The following is an 18,098-nucleotide window of genomic DNA, read 5'->3' on the forward strand; positions in this document are numbered from 1 at the left end:
TACCTGTCCTTTCCAGTTCCTCCCAAAGTGAAAGAAGTCCACTTTAAAATGTTGTATGAGATTTATCCATGTAATGACTTCTTAAATCAAAGATTTAATCTTGATTTGAATGTATGTATTTTCTGTAATTCCGATATTGAAACTGTAGAACATCTCTTTTTTCTTTGTAATGCAACCCAAACTTTCTGGAATAGGTTTCAGTACTGGATAAGTTATAATGAGAAAGATATCCCTATTTTGACGTATGAAAAAATAAGATTTGGTCTAAAAATGGAAAACAAAGAAACTCAATTTGGAAATAATAATTTTATTTTATTGGCAAACTATTTTATTCATAAATGTCGATTTCTAAAAACTTCCCCTGTTTTTGTTGCATTTTATAACGAATTAGTATTATATAAAAAAACAATTATACTGTGTAAAATGAAAGGAGCCCAACTTTTTAGTGAATATTTGTGTGCCCTGATTCCTGATTGATCACTTGTGTTGATGTTTTGTTTTGTTTTGCTTTATTTTGTTTTGTATGCTATTTTCTTTTATGTAAAGTGTGTTGATCTCGCTTGGTTTGTTTCTGTATGATAGGAATACGAATGTGATATGCCTTTTTGAATTGTGTAAATGTTGTTCTTTATAATAATAAAGAATAAAAAAAAAAAAACAGGGATGCGACGGATATAAAAGCAAGAGGCAAGATCAAGGCGCATTGTTATGATGAAATAAGAGAGTAAAGTATGTCCCAATAGTATGCCTACTGCATCCTAACTAGATTCTTTTTTATCGTCGGATGTAGTATGTAGAATAGAAAAAAGAAAGAGTAGCCCATGTGATTCGGAACACAACCAAAGTTTCTTTATATGTCCATGGGAAAAGTATACAATCGATTCATACCCAAAATCTTCCCGGAAGTTAGTACTCATCCGGGAATTTCTCGCATACCCAAACTCGTCTCGCATACCCAACCGTCACATACTCAAATTGAAGTCAACATGAGTATGAGTAGGACGTTAGTATGGCTTTCCGAACACAGCCATCGTGTAGGTAGTGACAGATCCTGCTACGCTTGAACTGTCCAGCGGCAAAGCATTGTGGGGCAGCGCGGTGTCAGACCAGACGCCATGATTTTGTTGTAGCTGGGGACAGAAAATGGATGCTTCCTGCTAGCAAGCTGAATGGGCATCTGTAGCTCTCTGGAGGTTTTTCACGTATTTAATTTATTTTTAAACTTCTCGTTTTGGAGATTGAACTCAAAGGAAACGAACTCTCATGTGGGGTTCTCTGCGGACGAGCTGACTGCGATAGATAACTACATGAGCAGGCTGTCGCTGCTGAAGTGGAGCTGGGTTAGCTAGCTCAACGACTAGCACGTTAATGTTAGCCGGCTGATCGCATATATAAACCCACACTGTCTGTAGCTGAATGACGTAAATACACGTCGGACCGAAGGCTACACCTTGAGGTGAACAAGTTAACCAGTCACAAGTTGAAATTATGATTAATGTTGTGTTTAGCTTCTTAAACATGGACCCAGTCGGCCTACTGCGTCATTCTGTCAAGGCCTTGTATTGGTACAAAAAGTAGCTGATTTTCTCCACTTAAACATCATATTACTCGGATTTTTAGTTGTGTAATAATCTAAATTGTTTTGTCCAGGCCCATAATTGCAATTTCAGTCACCGCATGCTCCTGGCAGTTGTTGTTTTGTTTTGGACTTCTTTAGGCAGCATGGTGCATTAACTCGTTATGTTCAGTTGTTTTGTTTGTATATTTAATTCATTCACCCGTGATCTCTGGGTTGAATAACAGGTATGGCCCGGATTTGATTTGGACGTTGCTGGTGATGGCAGAAGGGATTGACACTGGCGAAATGCCCTCTTATGACCCAAGTCCTAGTTCTGAAGCAAAAAAGAGACCTACTTCTTCTGATGGCAGTGAGTGTTGATCTGGGTTTCTTGAAATGTGTTGTACCATTGCATGTACCCAAAATTTGTTTTATAATTAATGTTTTGACATATGATAAGTTAGATAGCTGAGCAAAAAGCTTACTGTGGGGCAGTCCAACCATATACAACTTAAAGGTTTGGCACTAAATTAAGGCTGGAAAAATTCTATTTTCTATTATTTTCAACAAAGTATGAAAAGACCAACGTGTCTTTCATTCATGCTAAAAGTGTTAACCATTAAAAACAGGCTACACGTGTAAACTTTTTATTTTTAAAGGCCAAGTAATTTCCTTAAAGAGTTGGGCACTTATTATGGTATTAAACCTGTGCGCCCAGCTTGGAGATGATCAATTCATCTGTGAGTGCCTTAAGTCAAATCTGACATCTTCTCATAACAAGTATATCTGTGTCATGTTGTTGCAGGAGACGAGCCCATGAGGAAAATGCCTGTGTCAAAATTTGGTTCCAGGCCTCGATTTGAGCCTGTACACTTTGTCAGTAGTGGAAGCAGTGGAGGAGCTGGCGCAGACGGGAAGGAGAACGATAAGGAGCGCAGGAGGAGCGAGTCGTACGGCACAAGACCGTGGGACTCTGAGCAATCCTCCTACAGCACACCCAGCAGAACGCAGGGCTCCTCCTCCCTCAGGCCCGCTTTTGACAGAGTGCCATCGTGCAGGTCCGACACCTGGGGTTCCCATAGAGAAAGAGGCCGAGGCCGAGAGAGTTTTTCAGGTGCTGCAAGTGGCTTAGGTTACGAAGGACGCGGAGGGTCCACTTCAAACTTCATGGCTAAAACAGAGCAGGACTACGTAGCCAAGTATGAAGCCCACGGCAGTCGGAATACAGACTGCTATTCCCAGACCAACAGGTCCCTCCCCGGTTACGGGGGAGGGAGCAGATCAGGAGGCTGGGATCCGGGACATCGGGGTTTGGGGTACAGTCATCAGGAGCGGCCGTCTTCAAGCAGGCCTTTCTGCAGAGTCTACAACAGCCCGGGCAGGAGCAGTCCCACCACCACCACCACCACCACCACTTCTCAGTCAGGCCCATCAACACAGCCTCTTTCTATATCTCAGTCATTGGTAGATGAGAAGCAAAGGCTGATAGTCAGTGTAGCATCTGCGTTGGAGGTTGCTTTTAGGGACCCTGTGTTCATGACTGGCAGTGAATCCCCAAACTATAATTTCATGTTGAGCCGCAGCATTCAGGTCTGCAAGACTAATCCTGAGTATATTTATGTCAACCTGAAGGATATTCCCCAAGCTGACCTGCCGAAGAACCGAAAAGTGCCAACAGACGGTTATGCCTGTGAACTGAGGTGTCAGGCTGTGTATCTTGCTACTGGATACTCTGGCAGTAAAAACGGAGCGAGGGACCGGGCCTCTGAGCAGGCCGTGAAACTCTTCGTTAAACCAGTCGAGGTACGTGTGGTGCAGCGCAAATACCGACACTCCGTAGTCAATGACATGGTCGTGTGTCAGATGCACACTCCAACCCCGGGCTTCTTACCTGCACTCCGCAACCCGGAGGCCAAGCCGGTGCCCAGCTCTAAGGGCCAATACGAGCCTGACAAACGGAAGCACTGGACAGAGTTTGTGGTCATGGACAATGCTCACGACGCCATCTGCATACTCAACAATTCCGCTGCTTTTAATCGCATGCAGGTAGACTATAGGTTTGACCAGATGCCGAACAGCAGTGCATGGCTGTGCAGTGTTTTTGTGCAGGATGAGCTTGTTTCCCAGGCAACGGGCACCAAAAAGAGCTCGAAGCATTCAGCGGCGGAAGATGCCGTGAGGAAACTTCGCATGAACCAGGCGCAACATCAGCAGCAAAATCAGCAGCAGCAGCAGCAACAACAACAACAACAACCACATTACTTTGGGCAACATGTCGTCAAAAAGAAGCATCTGAGTGAGCTGGTTATCCTGGAAAACTCTGACAATGCAATCTGTATCATCAATGACACAGCTCAGTTTAACAAAGTGACAGCTGATTACAAGTTCACGGTGCTGCCGGATCATCGGTGGAGGTGTGAAGTTTACTTGGAAGGACAGTATGTGGCAGCAGGAATTGGGCCCAAGAAAACCGTGAAGCACATTGCAGCAATGGAAGCTTTGAAAACCTTGAGGCAGACACAGGCCGTGGTCAAATCCAACGTAAGGAGGGATGGTCACAACGATGCAATATCCCGTTCCCAGATCATGGCTCGCTCTGGCGAGGAGGCCACAAGGCAGGAGATCAAGGAAGACAACATTGGAAACCAGCTGCTTCGCAAGATGGGCTGGAAAGGAGGCGGTCTGGGCCGAGACGGGGAAGGCATCGCAGAACCAATCAGAGTGAAGGAACAGTTCTCCAGAGAAGGGCTGGGTATGGACGCAAACAAAGTGGGAAACCAGCTTTGCAAGCGGGACATTGAGGACATAATCCGTACCTACGCCAGTTCAGACCGTCAGGATGACCTTCGCTTCTCCACCGACCTCAACAACGACGAACGCAAGCAGGTACACCAGATATCTCAGAAATATGGCCTACGAAGCAAGTCATATGGAACGGGGTGGGAACGGTTCCTTGTTGTCAGTCGCAAAGTACACAAAGACCAGCTCATTGGTCAGCTTTTACAGGAAGGACAGGTGGGACGATATGAGCTTGTGAAACCTCAGGCCTCTCACTGATTTGCATGCTGAGCAAAATGAAAGGAAACCGGTCTTTGGCTTGGACTTAAGAACAAATCACACAAGTTTAAATGCTGTGTTTATACTTTTGTGTGTGATTGAAATTACAACACACATTAATGAATAAAAAAACATTCAGGTATCACCTTTGTTGCATTCCTTTTCCATGACATGTATTTTATCTTTAGCAGGGGCTTCAGGACAAGTGAGATCATTTGTAAGTTGTGTCGCCTGCCATTCCACGTGTCCTTTATTTGTTTCACTTTTGCACAAACTTCTGTTCAGTGCTTTACGGTATCATGCCCTGATGATGCCCAAGTTATTTCATGAATCTAAAAGAGTGACATGTTTTTCTCCCCCACCAAAATCCACTTTTGGTTTCTTGGCTATGAAAAGAACTAGCAGAACATGCAGTTTTTCACTGCTCTTTTCTGAAAATTATGGACATTTGACTCATGAAAGATGAGCGATATTAACATCGGACTGTAGCTAGGTGCAACAGTCTCACTTTAATGATACATCTCTATTCAGCAATACCTGCAATGTTGTTTGCTCTTTTAACTGGATCTCATTCTACAAGTACAAGCTGCTTTTGTGATCAGAAAAATCAAAGCTATCACAGCTTTGATTTTTCTCTTTTGTTAAGTGTCAGATGTTTTGTTTTATGCGAGTAAAGTTGACTTGTCTGCTTGTTTTCACAGCTGTAACAACTAAATAAATCAAAACTGATAACCATCAACAGGCTGAACTTGATTAAGATGGATATTTTTGTAAAGCAACAAAGACAAGTGATGTATATTTATTTTATTTACAAGAAAATGTACAGTTTGTTACATGGGTTACCAGTGCAAAGTTTTAAAATCTGAAAACTGACACCATCCTGTTCAAACAGTTTAATCAGCCTATTATGGTCACCGATTTGTAAGATTGTAAAATAGCATAGAAATTTTTCCACACAGCCTATGAAGGTCAGCATTATGAAACGCTGTGCATGAAACAAAGTTTGTGCCCACAAAGGGTACTTGATGTTGTTTCTGTGTTGACACACACACATATATATATATTCAGCAATATCTAGAAAAAAAATTTAAATCAAGAAGGCATGACTTTACAAGTGCAGATGAGAGAAAAATTACCCCCAAAGGCATCTGTTGAGTTCATAGCTTTTTAGAGGGATACATGTCCACGGCAGGGTTATTTTCTATCCCCAATCAAAAGGCTTTCAAGATGCAGAAAAATCAAAACCAAAAAAGGAGTTAAGCCACTGAAACAAAAGGAGAAACACCCATCAACAGCTCTGCTTGAATTGTTAGATATGAACTGTCATCATCTACACAGCAAACCACGCAGCAAACACATCTAATTACCTGTCACTGTATCATCCAACCAGTTCACCTCATGTATAAATAATAAACAGGTAGAAAAGTGACAACTGAAAGACTGGCTATTGCCTTTTTTTTGTAGAAAAAGAAAGAGTTGGAGCATGTAGCAAGTAACCCAGATATAACAAGGTACATTAACTTTTAACAAACATACACTATTGCCCGACAATAGCTTTCGGCAGGAGTGAATGCCACAACACAACAGCATACAAACTTAGCAACAGTTATGGGACAAATATACTGAGAAGGATTTTAAGATGTGTAATTTTATTTCTGTGAGATCAGTCGTTTTCTTGATCGGTGGTTTCTTGATTCTGGGCTGGACACTGTTCATACGCGAACCATAGCAGGGGTCAACAGTCACGCCAACTCTGTTCAACAATAGCAGAAACCCTCTTCTCGTACTCCCGCTTGTTTTCCTGGTACAGCTGGGCGGCTTGGCTGTTGGCTGGACTGTTTGGGTTTGGCTCATCTAGTAAAGACTTTAAATATACAACAAAGAAAGTCAGAGGGTTCTTGTTTCAATGATCCAAAAATAATTCCTGACATGAGACAGTCATCTGATGTATCAAATACTTAACAGTTTACACAGATTGTATGGATTATTCCTCTGTCACTACAAACCTGACTTCTTTGAATCGCTTTAATTATTTGCATTTACACATGACACTGTGCACATGTTTATCTGCATTAAGGAGTGTTAAGATTACCTGTATTGAAGTTAAGATTGAAGAGACATCATAGGTTGGACTCCAACGATTCTGAAGTATATCTAAGCATATGCTGCCATCTGCGTACACTGCAAAGATTTATACAGGTTACACTTGTTTTGTTTATACACAAATTATATAGAAAACAAGGTCTGTTTTCCTGGGTTAAACTAAGAATACATGTTTCAACTTTGAATTGCTGCAATTGAAATGTTTAGTGCAGCTCTCCACCCCTGGAAGTGAAGAACATACCATTTGGATGAAACATTTTGGAGACAAATCGCACTGTTGGAGGTTTATTTGGATATTCCTCTGTGAATTCAATGGTTAGTTTGAAGGTTCCTGGAAAAAATAAGTAACAGCTTAGTATGATTTCAAATACTATAAATAAAAAAATGGAATGCAGTTATCTAGCCAACTACAATATGTTGAAGTCAACTACAGATGCTGCAGAATACAGTCAACTCCAAGTCAAAGGTTTGCCTTCTTGGAAAACTCCATCCATGTAGAAGCAGGTCTACTACATAAATTACTGGAAAAATAAATGCACCCACTTTAAAAGGCACCCTCTAAAATCTAGACTTTTTAAAAAATGCTTGAAGTTATTATGGATATTTGCTGGAATTGTGTCAATGCGGGGGTGGAAACATTATTTGGATGTAACGAGCCTTAGAGAGGACTTACCATCTTCAAAAGGTGTTCCCTCCGGTCTAAAAGAGATGTAACACAGGTTTATAAATCTATTAACTACAACTTTTCATCCTTTCAAATACTCAAACATAAACTGGAGGTTCATTCACTTATTTTATACCAAAAAGAAGCAGTGAATACTAAAATGTCTAAAACCCCGTGTGGTAGTTTTTAAGAATTCCATTTTACTTACCCAAAAATGACAGCATTCCATACCATGATATTGTTTTCTGAAGGGGCTCCACTAACTCCGGCTGGAGGATCCTCTTGCAGCCTGAGATATACAGTAAAAGCAGAGTGGCATCACAAACTACAGGTGATAAGAGCATGCATAGACATCAAATTCCTTACTTATAGACACACTGTGTTAAGCCCCCCAACAGTGGTCGAAAGGGCAGGTACTGGTAGTACCACAGTACACTAAACTGTGCAGTGTGTGTCTACGTATTAATTACATCCTGGTGTTTGTTCTGTTATAAACTGTGTCTGAAATACAGTTACATTGAAGATCTACTTGTTTTTTTATAATATGTTTGTGTACTTAGTTATTGCTCTGTTCCTTTTGCTGGGGTAATGCTAAAAAATGTGCCTGTGTGCTGGGGACTAATTAAGGATACTATCGTCTAAATTCTTAATAAATAATAACAAATATTAAAACTTTTGTGTTTGTAGATTTCATAATGACAAACACTCCAGCAGGATTTACAGCTACATATACTATCTGGTATGTCTGTCAACACAATAGCAACATTGCTATGATACTATTCATCCAGATTGCTTTAGCAAAATAACATCAATCATACTGTGATAGTAACAAAATACTGTCTACAGTAGTACCTGAGTGAAAACTAACAATGCCATTACCTGCTTTGTCCTTACATTACTAATTTAATGTTTAGCCAGTCACGTTCACAAAACATACTGTGATGACTGATTTTGACTTTGGCAAATCACAACTACAATTTGGACTATGTCACCAGCAGTTCTGATTACTTTAAAACATACTGTAGATCAGGGATAAGAAACCATGTGCCATTGCCGAATGTGCTCAGCGTATTCAGGTCTTTATTGACTGCTTGGCAGATGGTTGCTTATCCTCAGGCTTAGATAGTGATCTATCAAGGCCCGGGATAGGAGTTCCTTTATTACCCAAACGTTTCACCTGGCTGTGAAGGGCCATCTGGCAAACGAATTGAACTGTCTCCCCCAGTAACAAGTTGCAACCAAGGCCCATGGTAATGATATCAAAACAGAGCCATTTAAAGCGACGGCTCAGGTTCAAGCTCGTAGGGGAGTGATTATGTTACGTACAACAATACATCGCAGTAGCAAGACACGTAAATCTACGAAAGCAAGCAGTAAGGTAGCAAACAAGATCAGCTTTACTCATCCTGACTGTCGTGCTAACGCTGCTCTCAGCGCTACCTACTAGTAATAATCGTTACCTGGCACGACTAATTGTTTTGTTATACCACCCGAAATGAACGACAGCTGCCATGGCCGAAGACAAAAGACAATTATAATACGCCAATGTTTATATTTGTATTATTATTTGATGTTGGTGTTATAGTTTAGAATGCCGTTTAGGGTACCGCTAACAAGCTAACCTTTGGTTGCTAACGTTAGCTATATCTACTTCTCTGTTGTTTTCTTTTCGCTTACCGTTTAAAATCTCTCATTAAACGTCGTCTTGCTGGAGTTGACATTCTGTTTACACAGAAACCTAAATCCTTTGCATAAACGTAAGGGTTTCAAGTACAAGGTGATATTTTTTTGAACGGTGTATTATTGTTACTCCTAGCTGTCTAGCCCAACGATTGCTAGTTTGTCAAATATTCGGCTGCCTTTGCTAGCTTAAGGGCGATACCATTTACACGTGATAGAGGGTATTGACATCGAGTGGCTCTAAAGCGATGAGCTGTACAGCCACATGAACACAAACTAAAAGTGTCACTGAATGTGATATATAAAAAACCCGAGTTTTAATGTGAACCAGTTTTCATATTTTGTAAATATATCCTAAGTATTATTGTTCAAAGCTGAGAGTACCCCTTCGACACAGTTGTATCATTCCAGCTAAAATTACGTCATATGTTTAGCACCAACATTTAGTTTGTTTGGAACACGGTAAATATTCGTATGTTGTAAAGTTTATCCCTTTATTCTATCCATCAATTAATCCACCAATTCCATCCATATTCAATTAACTACTAACAAGTGACGTTTAGCCATAGGTCCATGCGTTTAGCTCATACAAGGTATTGGTATTAGCCTAGGGCTGACATCTTGTTTTCAATAAAGGCCTACAGTTATACTAAAATACCACTAGATGGTGCTTAGCTACCAAGTGTTAATTATGCCACAGCCAAGAACAATAACAACAGGATCTCCTAGAATGAACCACCATGGTAATTGCAGCTTTTTTTGGTTACCTGTAAAAATATTTTTATTTTATTTGATAAATAACATAATTCAAATTTAAATTATGAAGAGAATTTAACATAATAATTGATTATTCCTGATACTGAGTCCACTGTCCTATATGGTCTAGCGCAGTGGTTCTCAACTCTTCGTTCTTTGGGACCCACCTTTTGCCTCAGAAATTACGTCGTGACCCAATTTTCAGAAATGTTTTAAACGTTCAAATTTAGTTTGCACAAGTGAAGCTTGCATTAATGCACTGATAAACATGAAAAAAAAAAGTGCAACTGGGGCTAAAACATTTGAAATAATATAGGATTAGGAATAAGTTTACAAGGGGCTACTACAAGGTTTCAATCACGTTACAAAGAACATAGGCCTAATGCTTTTTAAAGACGTTAAGCTGGAGATGCGTGGGCCTACGTTTCAAATATCTAAATCTAACTGTATGGAATAGGAAATAAAAAGGCAGACTTATCTTTAATTTACAGGCACTTGTGCTTTTCAAACAAGTTAACTGATGATGCCTTTCAAGAATATAAATGAAACTGAATGAAATAGCCTATTGAAATTAAAATTAAGACTTTTCTTTTAATACATAAAAAGGAAGATTTATTTTAAATGACAGATTATAGAGATATGCTTTAAAAAAATGTAAAGTGGTGATGCTCATCAACTTTCAAAAGGGGAAAAACCTCTATTCTGTTGCTTCGCCGTCCGTTACAGTACACAACGGGGTCTCCGTGCCCTTCAAGGGGGGAAACAGCGCCCCCAAATTTAATGGCAAAGTCGTATTGTGGCGAAAAATATATTACATCCTAGTGATAAGAAACTACCATAGAGAATGGACGGGAAAAGTTAAGAGATACCGCGCCCTCAAAATCCCACTTGTGGCCCAAAATATATTACATCCGTAGTGATAAGGACTAGCATAGATAATGAATGGGAAATGCGGCCAGTCTCGTATGGCATGGGTTCGACTCCCGGTATCGGAACACAAAGTGTTAATTATGCCACTACCAAGAACAGTAACAACAGGATTGCCTTGAATGAACCATCATGATAATTGTAGCTTTTTTTCTTTTTAATTTTGTTAAAAAAAACACAACGTATAGAAGTATAAGTATAAAGGTAGTTTAACACAATAATTGTATTGAAGATTATGATTGATCATTCCTGATGGTGCGTTCACTGTCCCATATGGTCTAGCGGTTAGGATTCCTGGTTTTCACCCAGGCGGCCCGGGTTCGACTCCCGGTATGGGAACAGAGTTTTTATCGAGGGATAGCATGTAGGCTAAAAGCAAAATGTTACATGACAGCTTAACATAGCCTACAACATTGTTAATACAGCACTTAACAACCTTCGTTTTTTTTTGCCTCTGGTTACTTGGTAGAGCTTTCCCCAACATAGGCCTACTATAGTCCTAGCCTCTGCTCATAATTTCCAGAGAATTTTGTTAGTAGACCCCGCCCGCTGACGAATTATCCTCAATTGCTCTCATCTCACAAGGGCTTGTCCATTCCCGGAAGATGCCCGTATCCACTTATATCCCTTAGCTAATATTAAACGTTGTAGCATACAGGCGGAAAAATAGGATTAAACTAAACTCAAACATTAGGTTGTAGGTAGACTTTGCGATTTTTTTTTGTTTATCCGCAATTTATTTTGACTAAATCGTTTTGAGCTCTAAAGCCACACCTGTGACCGCGTAGCCTAACGGGTTAATTAGAATTAACGGTCGGATGCACGTTGAATAACACATTAGGCTAATTGGTCCATTTGTAGGCTATACTTTATAAGAAACTTTTCTCATATCGTATTTTAGTCCACTACCGTCCTGCTTACGGCTCAGTTTTAAAACCTGTCCGGAGCCCTGTGGTCTCGTACTAGGCTGCAGCCAAACTCTTTGGTGCTGGGCCTGGGCCAATCATTTCCCAGGAAAATGTGACTGCTAGGAATTCCCCACGCATCAGCCCCTGCCGGAGAAAACTGCGACCTTGTGTCAGGAAGCAAAACGAAAGCAGCAGGAGGGTAAACTGACCGGTGACTATGCGATGATGAAGCCAAAGTAGCACGGTTCGACTCCAACGCGCAGCTCAAGGGATAATAATGTTTTTCTAACCTCGCCGGCGGCCGTGTTTCACGAGGACAGCAATAAGTGCCTGCATAAAGCCTGGGAATATGCTTTACTGATGTCAACTTCTACCAGGGTGAGTCCTCTAAATAGCCTATCTTAAAAAGCATGTTTTATATTGCCTGCTCTCTTGTTCCCTACAATGTAGTCTGTTATGTTCATTTCTTCCTCTTTTTTGTGCTTATAATGTGAAGTAGCCTAATTAGGACTATTAGTTACAACTAATATTAGTAGGCTGTACTGGTATGATATCCTTATAATAGGTCCATGATGATAACTCCTATTATGTTATTTTGGCAGTGTGCAGGCTATACCAGAGGCTGTTTTATAAACTTTTGCTACACTCAAAAAGTGATCAGACTACAACTATAGAAGCATGACTGAACTCATATGATGCCCCAGTGCTAGCCGCTGGGATATATGCAGCTCTGCTTTGCCTACTACTGCACAGATTTCTGACTCCCCTTTGTGTGAGCCGGCATGTGACTGTGTGTGTTTCTGTGTGTGTGTGTGTGTGTGTGTGTGTGTGTGTGTGTGTGTGTGTGTGCTGAAAGTCTGGGCAGTTTGACTCTTGACAATACAACAGAAAGGGATAAACAGATACAGTCACAATTATAAGAAGAATGCCAGTGCAGTTTCTTTTGAAAAGTAGGCTACCTTGTGTTCACTTCAATCATTAGAGCGCTCATGTTCTCCTCCCCAGTTAGAAATATTCACTAATCCGTGTTTTTTAAAAAATTTGGATTTTTTAAAAATTAGGCCTATCCAATAATAGCAAACTGATTATCTTTTTGTTTTTAACAGTTGGTTGCAGAAAATAAGATGTTAAATCGGTGTCAACTTTGGTTTGGGTTTCTGGGAAAGTGTGATGGGCATTATGTGTGGCAATAAGTCTAAATCTTTGCCAGATGTTTACATTTTTGGGCTAAGATGTTTGTATCATGGGACAGACAAACACAATCTCATTGGTCGGCTGAAGTCGCTCCCTTCAGAGGAGGCGGCGGCTCTGACGCAGAGGGAAGGGGGAGAGTAGCTTGAAGTCCCATTGGAGACGGGACCAGATGGACCCAGCACCAACCCTTCACCCAGCCTGTCCCCCCCTCCCGTACAGCCTTCCTATGGTGGGAACACTGGCAAAGGCTTGTGGATAAATGGAAACTTCAATCCACTGAAAGCAATTATCCCGAGCAAGACATTTCCAAATATAGTTCAGTGGAGTCGCCTTGTTTGGCTCCAGCATGTGCCCTTGTTTTTGAAAAATCCTGCCGCGCTTTTGCCCACTCACTCAGGCCCGTCCCTGCCTGATTTGATAGCTTTAATGCTGCACAGGCTTTGAGTGATACAGTCAGTTGTTTGTGTGTGTGTGTGTGTGTGTGTGTGTGTGTGTGCATGCACGCTGCAGATTGAATATTGTATGGCTGAGGCTCAAGATGTTCCCGGTAGCCTTTCCTATCTTGTGACAGTGATGTCATCGTTAGCATTCTTAGTAGCCGGGCAGTGCGATGGACAGCAATGGAGAGCTTTGCTGTGCCGTTTTCCCTTCAGTGACGAGGAGCTTCTCAGACATCAGACACTTCTTATTCTTATTTTCCAAGATGTGCCCGTCGGCCTTAATGGGCTGCTTGATATTGATTCGGCTACACAAAAAGAAGATCTGAGCTTTTATCCAATTTAGAAAGCAGCACTCCAGTTTCACGAAAGCTTTCAGTGTGGCCTTGCAAGAGAGGGGAATCCAGCTGCTATTTTCTTTAGCGAGTTTGCAAATGTGGTAATCTTTAAAAACAACACACATTTACGGCCTTGTAACAGTTTTCAGAGATATTTGAGTATCTAGGAACTACCCAGAGCTTTATTGTTAAATGCCCACTCATGCTTTTACAAATAAAGTTTAAATAAAGCATGTTTACATGAAAGTTTATAAAGCTGAATGAAAAAAAAACACTTTTACTAAGGCCACCTTGTGTACGTATTGACCCTTTCTTAGGTGTTCATTAGTGTCATTTTGTGCCTTCCAAATAACCACAAGATGGCAATGTTCATATGCTTTGACTAAACAAACAATTATACGAGATGGCTGACACCTCAAATGACTTGCACAAATGCAGGAACCAACATGTGAAAAGAGAAATAAAACTGCTGAACATCCCCTTTTTACATGTAGAAAAAATACCCCATGTTGGCCTATTTTCTGTTGAGGGCTTGCAGAGGAACTGCTGTTTGCAAAGTTCCTTAATAGTGTGCGCTGCTCTTTCATCAGCCTAAGCTTTTGACTCCTGAATATCACCTTGTTGGACATGTTTGATTGCTAGGCGGCAGCAGTAAACCGCTGCCACTGGACGTGACGTCAGACAGAAAGTTGAGACGAGGGAAATTCCACCTGTAACCTCATTCTGCTCTCATGCCGCTTGTTCACACAAGCATGTGACTGGGACGAGTCATCGTGCCTGAGTTTCTCCATGAATCAGTGCATTGCCATGATGTAATACAGGATCGCAGTCAGACTATTTTTAGCACGTTTTGTGTTATAAATAATAAGTATTGACAGAAGTTCAATAGTAAAGGTTAGTTTTGTGACTTTATTGCTGATGTTATTAATCAGTTTAAACTATTAAATGGCCAATTAAATAAATAAAAAAGCCTTTGTGGTAAAGATGGGTTTAAGCATTACCGTTTACTAAGGACTGGTCTATACAGGAAATATGATGTTACTACTAGCTGCTGGTTAGCTTAGCTCAACATAGAGAGTGGAAACAAGGGGGAACAGCTAGCCTGTCTAAAGGTAACAAAAGCCTTTAAACCCTCAAATTGACTTTTTTTAACCCTCAGTTGGACAGGAACATAAATGAGATAAGTGTTTGTGAGATGTATAGGTACTGATAATCTGTTATCAGTCTTTATGATTTGCTAAGCTTACCAGTTGTTTTCCCCAAAATGTGCAACTATTACTTTGAAATTAAAGATTAAAATGACATTATAACACACATCATATTGTTTTATGTTCAGCTGAAAAAGTGGAAATCCTTCAGATACCACTAAAAGTGGGAGAAATGGGATGTTTGGCCTGTAGCCTCTCTACATATGACTTTGTCTCTACAGGATGAATCAGTTTGCCAGCATGTTGACATCACAAGATAAGTTAAAGACATTACTTAGGAATTGTTATGATGCATGGCATGCTGAGGTCCATGCAAGCACACACTGCACGCCGTATTGCTGATGTAGGTGTAATTACATTTAGTGATGGCGTTGTAATGCTCTAGCTCACTGTAGTTCGACCACACAAAGTAGTTCCTCCCATAAATAGAAACTGTTTGTGCCAGCAACTTTTGGCGCATAATTATATTTCACCCTGTCATTTTTCATGTCTGTTGGAGTTAATGAGGTAGTAGTGAGTGGTGAACGGAGGCCTTTCATGAGTCAGCTCAGCCAGTGGTGCTTTGCCTTGAAGGAAGCCAAATTATCCTTTTACTCATTCAACTTTCAACAAATGTGACTTATACTGTATATAAAAGCGAAGACAGAGTTGACAGAATTCACAGTCATGTCTGGCAGTTCGTCATCAGCCAAGAGGCAGTTGTCTGTCTTCACCATCATTGCATCTTGCCTTTCGTTTTTTTTTCCTTTCAGAGTGACAGGCTGTCCTCAGGCTTGTTGAATTATTTAACTGCACGCAGCCATTGGGTATTATAAACTAGGCCCTGAGTGACAGAGCAATATGCTCTTAGGGCCCCGTGGCATTTTATTAATAATGAGCTTGAGATAAAATAGGTCTTGTGGAGTTAAAAAACTGCAGGCTGTTGGTGTGCACACTGGAGCAGGCATGTGCTTGGCCCCGAATTAGCTGGTGTGACACAGATGGACTTGTCAAAACCTCAGAGTGAGTTTTTTTTATAAGATGTCTCTTCGAGAAACAATGCTTAAAAGTGAAGCAAAAGTGAAGCAGTGTGTGTGTGTGTGTGTGTGTGTGTGTGTGTGTGTGTGTGTGTGTGTGTGTGTGTGTGTGTGTGTGTGTGTGTGTGTGTGTGTGTGTGTGTGTGTGTGTGTGTGTGTGTGTGTGTGTGTGTGTGTGTGTGTGTGTGTGTGTGTGTGTGTGTGTGTGTGTGTGTGTGTGTGTGTGTGTGTGTGTGTGTGTGTGTGTGTGTGTGTGTGTGTATTTTGCAGCAGTAGAGCAAGCTACTACAACCGCTAGCACCTGTATCTCAAACCAGACAGACATGGTTAGCGATTAGCTGGTGGACATAAATGGCGAAGAACAAAACTCAGCTAAAATGAGAGTGAATATTGCACTTAAATTCATCAAATGGCCAGAAACATAATTTAATCTATTTTATGGCGCTTTTCCACTGCACTTGTAGCTCTACTCGACTCAACTTGACTTTTTAAGCTCTTTTTTAATCAAGCAAAACTTTTTTCTAAACACTTGAAAGTAACTCTGATCAAATAAAACATATGATTCATATTCAATAATTAACATTTAAATGACAGATAGAACCAGTTAGATCAGGGGTGTCAGCCTACATTTGTAACCTACATTATCACGGATCACAAGGGATCTCCGTACCCCCCAGGAAATGTCTTGGTAAAGGTTGCTGCTGGTCATGGGAATAGGAGGTGCGGCGCGTAGCGCTGCAGCACATTTTCTGGGGGTATTTTGCTGAAAGATGCCAATACGTACTAATGAAATAAACAACTGTTTATTTGAATACACAAATACAACAGGCACTGACCTTACAGTTGTCCAATTTTGTTTACTATATGTACAGGGACACATTTTGTGCAAACATGCAGACAGTACAAAATACAATTAAATAAAAGTGCAACTTCTACTGTTTTCATTTATTTTTAATAGAGGTTATTGGTTGTTTTGGAATTTGTTTTTCCCAATTTAAAACATAAAAATAAAGCAGCATGGAAAATTAGTAAATTAATCTTGTAGGCCTACACTAGAATGCTCCTGCTCGTTTTGCGTGCACAGAGCCGCAGACACACCGCGCTTGCTAGTACATTAATTGTTCAGCACTAAAAATAAAAATTATTTTATTTTTATTTTTTGGTTTTAACCATGGACATATAAAGAAATGGACACCGTATTGAAACATGGCGTCCATTAATTCCTATGAAAGCTGCTCATAGGCGCAGAGAAGCAACAAGGAAGCATAATCCGGAAATTCCATGCGGCCCAAAGCATTACGTAGCATGGACGTAGCGGCATTATGGACCTATCAAGAAAGCGGGCGGCAAGCGTAGCGGACTGGAGGCGGGTGTCTCGTTCTGTAGCATCTAGCCTGGCGAAAACAAACTGAAAGCCGTTAAAAGCCGTTGGGCTAATAAAACGCTTGAGGTGGCGTTTTGAAATGAGAAAACTTAAAAAATGTGCAGAGACACAATCTTGTTCGCTGCTTGTACTGTGTGGACAGGGACATCTGCCTACGGGCCGCATGAAAATAAGCTCCACCCCTTACCATGCAATACCAATGGGTTGGCCACATGTCCATTCTGGCTGCTCGGAGAAGGCAGCATCCTGGGGGCCTGGTTTTAACTTAGCCATAAAGCACTGGAGGAAACATTAATAGCGTGAAGCAAGATTGCCATTTACCATTTCCCACATTGCTAAAATGTGCTTTTTAAAATTGGCTGCCCCTAGTGGCTGGAGTGAGCATTTTGGTTATTTCTTTAAAAATTCATAACTCCTCACAGGAATTGGCTAGAGACTTACTTTTGTTTTTGACATACTCATAAATGTATGCTCTACAGGTCGCGGGCCTGATCAAATCATCTTGCGGGCCGGATCCGTATGTTTGGCACCCCTGAGTTAGATTAAAAAACAGTGTGGGGGTCAGAATACAGGACCCTTACAGCCAGCTAGTGTCTGGGGGTCAGAGCAAAGGACAATCAGAACCAGCTAGAACAGCCTGGGACTCAGAACACAGGTCTAGACCCAGCTGTCATTTTCCCTCTTTTGAGTCTTTGATTAATATTTTTCTGCATTTTTTTTATTTATTGGGATCATTCATTGAATGAAGACATATTATTTAGAGTCTATTGATGTTAAATCTCACTCTCCTGCCCCCCACACACGTGCCCAACCATGCCCTTGCTGAAACCCCTTCAACCATTCAACTCCCACCTCCGGCCCGCATTGT

At 40.9% G+C, this 18,098-nt stretch overlaps 3 protein-coding genes across 3 annotated transcripts in view; 2 read left to right on the top strand and 1 right to left on the bottom strand.

Annotated features, from left to right (window-relative positions):
* The first annotated feature begins 1,135 nt into the window (after positions 1–1,135).
* nkrf (NFKB repressing factor) lies at positions 1,136–5,318 on the top strand. Its single transcript, XM_080035747.1, has 3 exons — positions 1,136–1,456; positions 1,804–1,928; positions 2,364–5,318. The coding sequence occupies exons 2-3, from the start codon at positions 1,838–1,840 to the stop codon at positions 4,613–4,615; spliced, it is 2,343 nt and encodes a 780-aa protein (XP_079891873.1). The 5' UTR covers positions 1,136–1,456; positions 1,804–1,837; the 3' UTR covers positions 4,616–5,318.
* A 103-nt stretch (positions 5,319–5,421) lies between these two features.
* ube2a (ubiquitin-conjugating enzyme E2A (RAD6 homolog)) lies at positions 5,422–9,214 on the bottom strand. The gene is made up of 6 exons (XM_080035748.1): positions 9,060–9,214; positions 7,591–7,671; positions 7,392–7,417; positions 6,960–7,049; positions 6,708–6,796; positions 5,422–6,479 (listed from the first exon to the last, which is right to left on the bottom strand). Exons 1-6 carry the CDS (start codon positions 9,101–9,103, stop codon positions 6,351–6,353), a joined length of 459 nt encoding a protein of 152 aa, XP_079891874.1. The 5' UTR covers positions 9,104–9,214; the 3' UTR covers positions 5,422–6,350.
* A 2,351-nt stretch (positions 9,215–11,565) lies between these two features.
* The window catches only part of elf1 (E74-like ETS transcription factor 1), a 40,408-nt gene continuing 33,875 nt past the window's right edge, over positions 11,566–18,098 (top strand). Inside the window, exon 1 of the mRNA XM_080035797.1 lies at positions 11,566–12,031. The gene's annotated coding sequence lies outside the window, so the exon portion shown is untranslated. The remainder of the gene's footprint in view (positions 12,032–18,098) is intronic.

Source organism: Ammodytes marinus, assembly GCF_949987685.1.
Source record: "Ammodytes marinus genome assembly, chromosome: 10".
In the NCBI taxonomy this organism is placed as follows: domain Eukaryota; kingdom Metazoa; phylum Chordata; class Actinopteri; order Uranoscopiformes; family Ammodytidae; genus Ammodytes; species Ammodytes marinus.